Source organism: Coffea eugenioides, chromosome 4 (genome assembly GCF_003713205.1).
Source record: "Coffea eugenioides isolate CCC68of chromosome 4, Ceug_1.0, whole genome shotgun sequence".
NCBI lineage: Eukaryota > Viridiplantae > Streptophyta > Magnoliopsida > Gentianales > Rubiaceae > Coffea > Coffea eugenioides.
Window position 1 is genome coordinate 16,835,769 of NC_040038.1, and position 7,981 is coordinate 16,843,749.

General features: G+C 36.6%; 1 protein-coding gene across 2 annotated transcripts; it reads right to left on the reverse strand.

Moving 5' to 3' along the window:
* Positions 1 to 853: 853 nt before the first annotated feature.
* Positions 854 to 6,824, reverse strand: LOC113767391 (calmodulin-binding protein 60 A-like). Of its 2 annotated transcripts, none has more exons than XM_027311471.1 (7): positions 6,239 to 6,824; positions 5,600 to 5,673; positions 4,816 to 4,868; positions 4,239 to 4,729; positions 2,477 to 2,637; positions 1,818 to 2,024; positions 854 to 1,715 (listed from the first exon to the last, which is right to left on the reverse strand). In XM_027311471.1, the coding sequence occupies exons 1-7, from the start codon at positions 6,510 to 6,512 to the stop codon at positions 1,152 to 1,154; spliced, it is 1,824 nt and encodes a 607-aa protein (XP_027167272.1). In that variant the 5' UTR covers positions 6,513 to 6,824; the 3' UTR covers positions 854 to 1,151. The 2 variants fall into 2 exon arrangements, with proteins under 2 accessions (XP_027167272.1, XP_027167273.1); XM_027311472.1 differs by having other exon boundaries at positions 5,600 to 5,678; positions 6,239 to 6,446.
* Positions 6,825 to 7,981: the final 1,157 nt, after the last annotated feature.

Below are 7,981 nucleotides of genomic sequence, written 5' to 3' on the forward strand. Positions count from 1 at the left end.
CATAATTTGATCTCTCTTTTCCATAACCCACCTTCATGTCGAGAGGGAGAGAGTCCTATTTTATTTACACTTTTGCCCTCACATGATTAATGGGTTTGAAAATGTTGTTAATAAATCTTGAACTGTTGAATTGTTATTGACAATAAGATTAAAAAATAATGAACAAAATTTGATCATTTAAGATAGGGTTAACTTCACTAAACCTTTAGAAAAATGCCTTTCTTCATATTGTCCCCCTAATGTTTAATTGAACTAATCCACCCCTCGTACTATTACAATTTTCTCAATCTAGTACAATTAGGGTCAACCAGTCCAATCTTTGGCTGAATCAGTCATGTGACACATACATGATTTCTGGGGTGATTGAATTAACCCAACAAGCTCTTAATTATCAAATTATTAATTACTTGCCATTGATGAAAATTCTTCTGAAATAAATAGCTCCCTAAATCACAAAAATTTTTAATTCTGTGCAACTTTTGGTTAATTATCAGAATTGAAGTTTATCTTAATAAACATTAGCTTATGGGTACTTCTTTTTGTATTTTTGTTACAAATTCTAAATAAATTGAACTATATGATTGTTAGGTACATTGTGAAATTTTAAATGGCAGGGGAAGGGTACATTGGTCAGTTCATGAAGCCATATGCCTTCCACAAAACTAATTCAGCATAAAATTGGGTCTGCCCAACCCAATCCATTTGATTGAAGAAGTAGTTTGCATAGGAGTAAATTAATTCGTTCGGGGCGAAAATGCAATTTTCGAGGGAATTTATCAGAATTAACCCTCTGGAATAATAGCTTTGTTCATTAGCAAGTGTGACAAAATTGGTGAGACGGAGGGAGTAGACATGAAGAAACAGAGGAGATGCCTGGAAGATGGGAACTGAGGATCGACAATATAAAGAGCAACGTCAAGAAAAAAGACTTATTTCTCGATCTCAAGCAAACAGTGCTTCATTACTGTTTGCAAGGAATGTACATGTCCCCACTACATCTCAGAACTGCACTCAATATACATACATTCAGGCAGCAAAACTATTCAACTAGTACCCTTTCTTTTTGCTTTGGAAAGGGGACAGTTCCTTCCAGAAAAAATCTACAGCCGATAACTGGAAATGCATTTGTAGCACAAAGCAAACAGTTGCTGTTAACAGTATCTTTTTACTTCTTTCACTCTAGATTTTCTTGCAACCAACCTTCTTATCGAAAACCATCTCAGGACACTGAATAGCATTTTCCATCTCCTCTTCGGACGCCCCAGAAAGCAACTAACAGCAGTATTCAGACCAGTGGATGGCCCCAAATTTGAAGAATCAAAAAATTGTAGGTGCTCATCCTCGTAGAAAGCTTGTGTCATGGAGTCTGTGTCACATATCGTGTTGTTCGTGACTTGGCCAGGAATGTTCAAAGGGTGGTCAAATCTAACCTCCATAGAGTCCATAATGGGCAGGTCATATTCATCCAGGTTGGTTAAACCCCCGAGTGAATACATGGATGGCATGATATCAGAACAGGCAGTTGGTTCTGGATAATCACATTTGCTACTCTTATGAGAATTCAGAACCTTGCTGCCATCGAGCATAGGAGGATTCGAGGAGTATTCTATGGTAGACAAGAATAAAGAACCATCCATAAGCGAGGCCTCGTCATCAATTGAAACCACGTCAGTCCAGTGCCTGTAAGCAGCAGCCACCAGATCTCGGGCATAAGCCTGCAGCAAAGTTGGATATTGGCCAACTAATATTAGTCATTCAAACGCTCAGCAGGGGAAAGAACAGTACTAGAAAGGCAAGAAGTTTAGTTTATTTCGTACCATTTCTGTTTCAGACAGCTTATCATGGGTAATATACTGGCAATCAGAGACAAAACCCATCACCTCTCCTACAACATTAAAAACTACACCCTTTTTATGCTGAGATCCGGACGGATAGTAGAAGTGCAATTCCTTGTCAAGTACACAAGTCCGGGCATGATCGACTGTCACTTCCCACATTTTAGTTGACATGCCTGTCCCAAGGATCTGCAGGATTTTGAATACACAAAAGGTGCATTATAAGCTATTTCGTCCCAAAGAAAAAAGCTATTTCTCCAAATAAGCAAGAAAACTTTCACCACATTGCACAAAAAAGTCTATTTCAAATGTCAATGTGGAGCTACAAAATTTTCTACTCATTTAACATGACCAAGAAACCAATGATGCACCTTCCACAAAATCAAATCCAACTGCTCACTATGTCAGTGCATATGAGAATTTAACAACAGACAGAATGAAAGTGTACTATACACACCTCTAGAACAATCACATTTCATAAACAATTTTCATCTCAAATATATCAGAGAATGGACTTTTTAATGGCCCTTGGAAAAGGCAGGCAAAAATTTTGAGAACAATCCTATATGAAACATCACTGTTTTTTCGAAGTCTTGTAGGATCAACAATATATAGGGTAAGGAAATCCAATAAATTCTTACATTTCGAAGCCTTGCAGGATCAACAAAATAGAGGGTAAGGAAATCCTTCACAGTTTTGATTCTTTCTTTGCTCAGACGTCTGTGAAAAGCTCCATCTTTTCCTATCTTTTCTAGGCGCCATACTTCATCTGCCAGAGAAGGAGGGTGATGCTTCTTGTACACTACAAAAAGAAACCCAGGCCGGTTATTAGTATGTAACTCAAGTCATAAGAGAAAGAACCTAAGCACAAAAAAGGATTTAAGGCATTACATTTCATCTGTATCACGTCCTGTTTAAGGCACATCTCACGTGTTAGCAGAAAGAATAAAGAGAATACTACATCTGATAAGAGAGTAAAGAATCCAGGAGGAACCAGAAAACGATAGAAGATCAATGACTAATAGCAACTTAAGTCACCTAACTTCTAATTAATGACGAGTAAACTGGTGATTTTGTGTTTCCTAAAGAATAAAATGCATAAAGCAAAAGCCTTGCAATATGCAACACAGACAAGATAAACCTAAAAGAAAGATACATATTATGTCTATTGTCTCTAAACACCAGAGGGGTATGGCAAGAAGCTGTTTGAAAAGTGAAGATAGCTCTAGAAGTATAATTGAGGTTCAAGTTCAAGCAACTTAGTAATGCACAAAATATTAAACATGCAGAGTTTATACAGTGTACCGTTATTAGGTTCCAAAAATTGAATACAGGACAAATAAGCATCATCTCTATACTTCTGATTGGATATGTTCAAGAATAAAAAGGAACAGAATACCATTCTAGGAAAAAAGAAAAGGGAAGGGCATTTAGAAGCATTGAGTACACAGGTACTTTTATAGTTTTATTAAATTTAGACCAAAGATGTACTCTACAGAAAAAAAAAAGGATCAAATGCTCCATAAGACAGACGGACTCAATTGATCTTAGAATCGAGGGAACCAAAATATTTGTACCTTTGCCAAGCCACTTATCCCCATTATTTCAACTGAAGAAAATCTGAAATAGTTTCAATCAAATGAAATTATTTGTGATATCGAAAAGCTCTATTATTACTTCATCTTTATAAACCAACAGGTCATCAGACATATATAACTAGTGTGTGCAGTTAACTTCTCCCAACTTCTAGAAGATGCAAAAGTACCAAGTAAAAATATAATGTAGGAAAGTACACAAGATCATATCATGGAGGCAGCCAAAAAAGAAAAAAAGGCTGCTTCCCGATGATAGCATCTTCCAGCAATTGATGACTTGCATCAAAGAAATAAAAATACATGCACACATGAAAAAATGCATCATAAGAGTGATGAAAAAGAGCACGTGAATCATCTTCAACCATCAGAAGAGCAGTGACTAAAAACTATGGGAAAAAGAAATAGCACAGAAAACCAATGATGAATTTAACATCTAAAAGTAAAGCTTCAGTAATGGAGACTACACAGAACTAATAAATACTTGAAGTTCCAGTTATTGCCTACACAATGAGAACCAAAGTTGAGCCTTTCCCATTAACCGACAATTTCACTTCCTTTGCAATTGCAGACTTAACAACTTAAGAGTTAACTATAAGCCTGAACCATAACATTTTAACAAAAAAAACCCTCTTTAAAAGTCAGAACCAAATTTTGTTTTCATCACGAATGTCACTGGCATTGGCAGGCTTCCTTTGAGAAAAAGGAGCACAACAATAACAAGAAAATATTTCTGCTTACCTGTCAAGCAATGCGCATGAGAGAGAGTGTGTGTGTGAGAGAGAGAGAGAGAGGCAATTAAAATTCTTACATTCTCCACGATGATCCCTGACAATGAAGGAGTCTGTTTTGGCCTCTTTCACTCTGTTACCATCAGAATTGTCCACAACTCTTGCCCCCAGCCTGAATTTGCGGCTTCTTGTCCAGCTTGAGTTGTCTGTGAAAGATATGTCACTGACCACACCAATGCCCTCTTTAAGAGTCAAAAAAGCATCCCCAGTAAGAAGGGGTTTCTTGCCTTCCCTTTCTCTGACAATATTATTCTTGAACTCTTCAAAGGTCCAATTATCGCTTTCATCACCATCAAAATCTCCCTCAAGAACTACTATTTCAGCCTTTGCAGCAGATTGAGGACCAATGGAAACAACTTGCCCAGTAAAAGGATCAACTAAGGCAACTTGTAGATTGTTAAAATCCTCGCCTTCTATACGTGTTCCAGTAAAAACTGGAAGAGAGATGCCACTTAGAAACTGTAACTGTAAACTTCCTGATTCAGAAGGGCAAATCTCTTTCCCGCAAGTCCTATTTTAAAAAATTATGCATCTAATTAGCATTTTAGAGTAGTAAAGGTAATAGGCTAGACTTTGAGCATAACTCTCAATATTTACCTTCTTATACTGATCAAGTACTTTTTCATTGCCAAGTCAACTTCCTCTTTCACCTGAGAGTTCATGCAACAAATCAACAAAATAGCATTCTGGGAGAAGTAAATAAAGAACGAAGGGGAAGAAACTCCACGAGCAAGGTATAAAAATGTGCTTGGTCCTATTTGCATAGTGGTGTTTATTTCATAGTATTGAATCTGTAAATATTCAAATCATACTGAAGATTACAGTTGCACCATCTCTTGGCATAATCCGTTTTAGACAACCAATAAATCAAAGCAGAATAGAACTGAAAGGCAGAGGAATGCATAGATGTATTTCTGAATTGAATTCTAAACACATTGTTTCTGCAAGTCCACTTCAAGAAAAAAGCATCCAGAATGTTTGCAGCTGTTTTAACAACTTAACCAAAATCAGATTTTCATATGAAGCATGTTGCTATGGAGGAAAGTAAAATTTGACAGAACATATTAGCCATCAAGAAATGTAGTAAACTGGAAACTGAGGCATAGAACTAACTTTTCCCCTAACTTTCACCATTTCATGATAGTTGGTCATATAAGAATGTAATACACCCTGAAATTGATTGTGCATAAGCTCTCCAGAGAGAATTGACTAAGACATAAATCCATTCGTCCTTTTTCGAGTATCAGGAATCCAAGACTTCTTAACATCTAAAACCAATGACTTAAATCTAAAAGAAGAGTTGCTAAGCAAAATTTTTCATCAACGTAAAAAGCAGGAGAGAAATTGTTAGACAGGAATTGCTTGAAGGACAAGAGCTTACAATTTTACGGATCATTGGCTCCAAAGCTGGCTCGATCAATTTTTGCATTCTACGCAAGGTTATTAACTCCGATGCTACACTATAAAACATTACCGAGAGGAAAGTCAGGAATGACAAATATCAGACACAAACCAGATACTCATTTCCATGCTCACCCAAACATCTGAAAAAGAACCTTCATTCCTATCCTCAAATTACTTGAAAACATCCTCAAGTCACCCATTACACGTATTTTGAACAAGAAGGCAACCAAAAAGCTTCATTTCATAGAACAGCACAATTAATCATTTCCTATGTACGTAATTCATATGTAGCAGTCAAATTGATCATATCCATTAAGCAGCAAGCCTAATAATTTCAAGAAAATCTTCTGTAAATTTTGATTCCAAAAGCAGCTAGTGTTTGATTTTCCAACTTTCTTCCCTTTCCTTTTGTTCTTCTTTAATGTTACTTCTGGGCATAAACCTAAGTGAAAGCAGCCCAAACTGATAGTCAAACTTAAGACTAAACATGTAAATGCAAATGCAGTCAAATACATCATACAAACATAAGTTCCAAGCAGACAATTTTATAAAGTCCCAGATAGAAAGCATAAAAAGTCAAGAACCGAAAAACCAAAAGGGGCAGCTCATATTTCACCTATTAAGAGAAGGGAGTTTTCTCCTCTTGTCATCAGAGGCAAAGTCATCACCATCTGATTGAGTCTTGCAACTCTCTTCTTGCTGCTGCTGTTGTCGCTTCTGGGACATTTTTCCAAACCTTCCAAACCCAAAAATAGCAACAGCCCAGATGCTAATTCTGTCAATTCTAAACAGTAGCACCTAACACCAGTAGAGAATTCATGGGCTGTCTCAAATAATACTAACAACAATGATGAAGGCAGTTGTTGAGGAAGACAAGAAAAACCCACCATATATATACTACTAAAATTACCAAGAATTGGATAAAACAGTGAAAAAGTACTGATCAACTGTGGAACAGAAAGCCACAAGACAAAAGATATCAATGATTGAAGACGAAGAAAAAGTTATGTACGAATAAGTATGGAAGGTGTGAATTTTGGCTGGTTCTGGAGGAGTTGGATACCAACAGAATACAATCGTATGTAAGTCTTTCACCGCCGGTAAAAGAAAAGCTAATGGCACCTGTGCCAATATTAGGTGTACGTGCTGCTGCTGGAATTGTACATTTCTGGGCAGCAAATGCCGCAATTGTGCTGCAGAATAGAGGAGAGGACTGAGGAATGAAGGGAAGAAGGTAGGGGCCCACAAAACCGTGTACGGCAGAGTGTAGACCCCAGAAATACGCGTTGATGTCACATGTTTTTGAATTTTCCGGTTTTTGTTCATTTTCTTGAGGTATAATAATACATGCTTCAACTGCTTGCTTCATCTTCAAATCAAATTTATAAGTAGGAATGTAGGATTTTGTTTTCCTTGCTACCGAGTACACCTACTTGTACTTTTAATTTTGTTTATTTAATTATTATTTTGTTTTGCTCTTTTATTCTTATTTTTTATTTTGGGTGAAAATGTAATAATACATTGGTTTATGTATACGGTTGATTGCTGTACACCCCATCGCTTTTCGAGAGTTGCATTTTGCCCCCCGACAACTTTTAATTGGGTATTTATCCTTGCTTCATATATTCTTTTTTTACTTATAGGGGGCAGATAGAGACTGAACCACCACCGAATCAAATGGATGCACTACGCATCCGTCTGAATTTTTTAGAAGAACCACTATGTCGCAATTAATGGAAGGCAAGGTTCGAAACCTTGACCTCTCACCCCACCAAACCTTAAGAGGTTGGTGGTGGCCACCAGTGGTTTCATGCTTCATGTCTTGACTAACTAAAATACCGAGAGCCCATTGGATGCATCATGTACGTCATCTGACATATTACATAGTACATTAGTACTACTCACTTGTAACTAAATAATGATGGTGTGTCTTTTTTTAATTTAGTAGATAATAAATAGATGAAAAATGACCCACCAAATTATTTGGTAACTTCTTATTGATATTAGTTAGTTGCGATGTCGTACATAGTTCTAACTAATGTTTTTGTCCAAGCTACCCTCAAAAATATAAATATTGTAGCATTCATCATTCTAAGATCCAAGTTCTTTCTTCCTTCCCTTTTCTCTTGTTTCTTTTTCTTTCTTTGCCAATTCTTGTTCCTTTTTATTTTCTTTTGTTTCCCTATTCCCTTCATTTCCTTTGCACATCTTTTACCTCCACCAAACTCGTAAATTTTTTTATTTTTTATCTTTTTCCTAGTAGAAGAGGGGTACTTATAAAGCTTTTCTTTTCTTTTTTTAATCTTTTCCTTCCTGAAGCGGGGTGGAACATAATAAATAAGGAGCGATAGGGAGATTT

What these genes read in the sequence shown, in the direction of transcription:
- LOC113767391 (XM_027311471.1), bottom strand. Translation starts at nt 6,512, where the DNA reads ATGGTGGGTTTTTCTTGTCTTCCTCAACAACTGCCTTCATCATTGTTG. An exon ending in AGCCAATGATCCGTAAAATT is followed by an intron (nt 4,869 to 5,599) that starts GTAAGCTCTTGT and finishes ATGAACTCTCAG; the next exon opens with GTGAAAGAGGAAGTTGACTT. An exon ending in CAGGGATCATCGTGGAGAAT is followed by an intron (nt 2,638 to 4,238) that starts GTAAGAATTTTA and finishes TTCTTTTTGTAG; the next exon opens with TGTACAAGAAGCATCACCCT.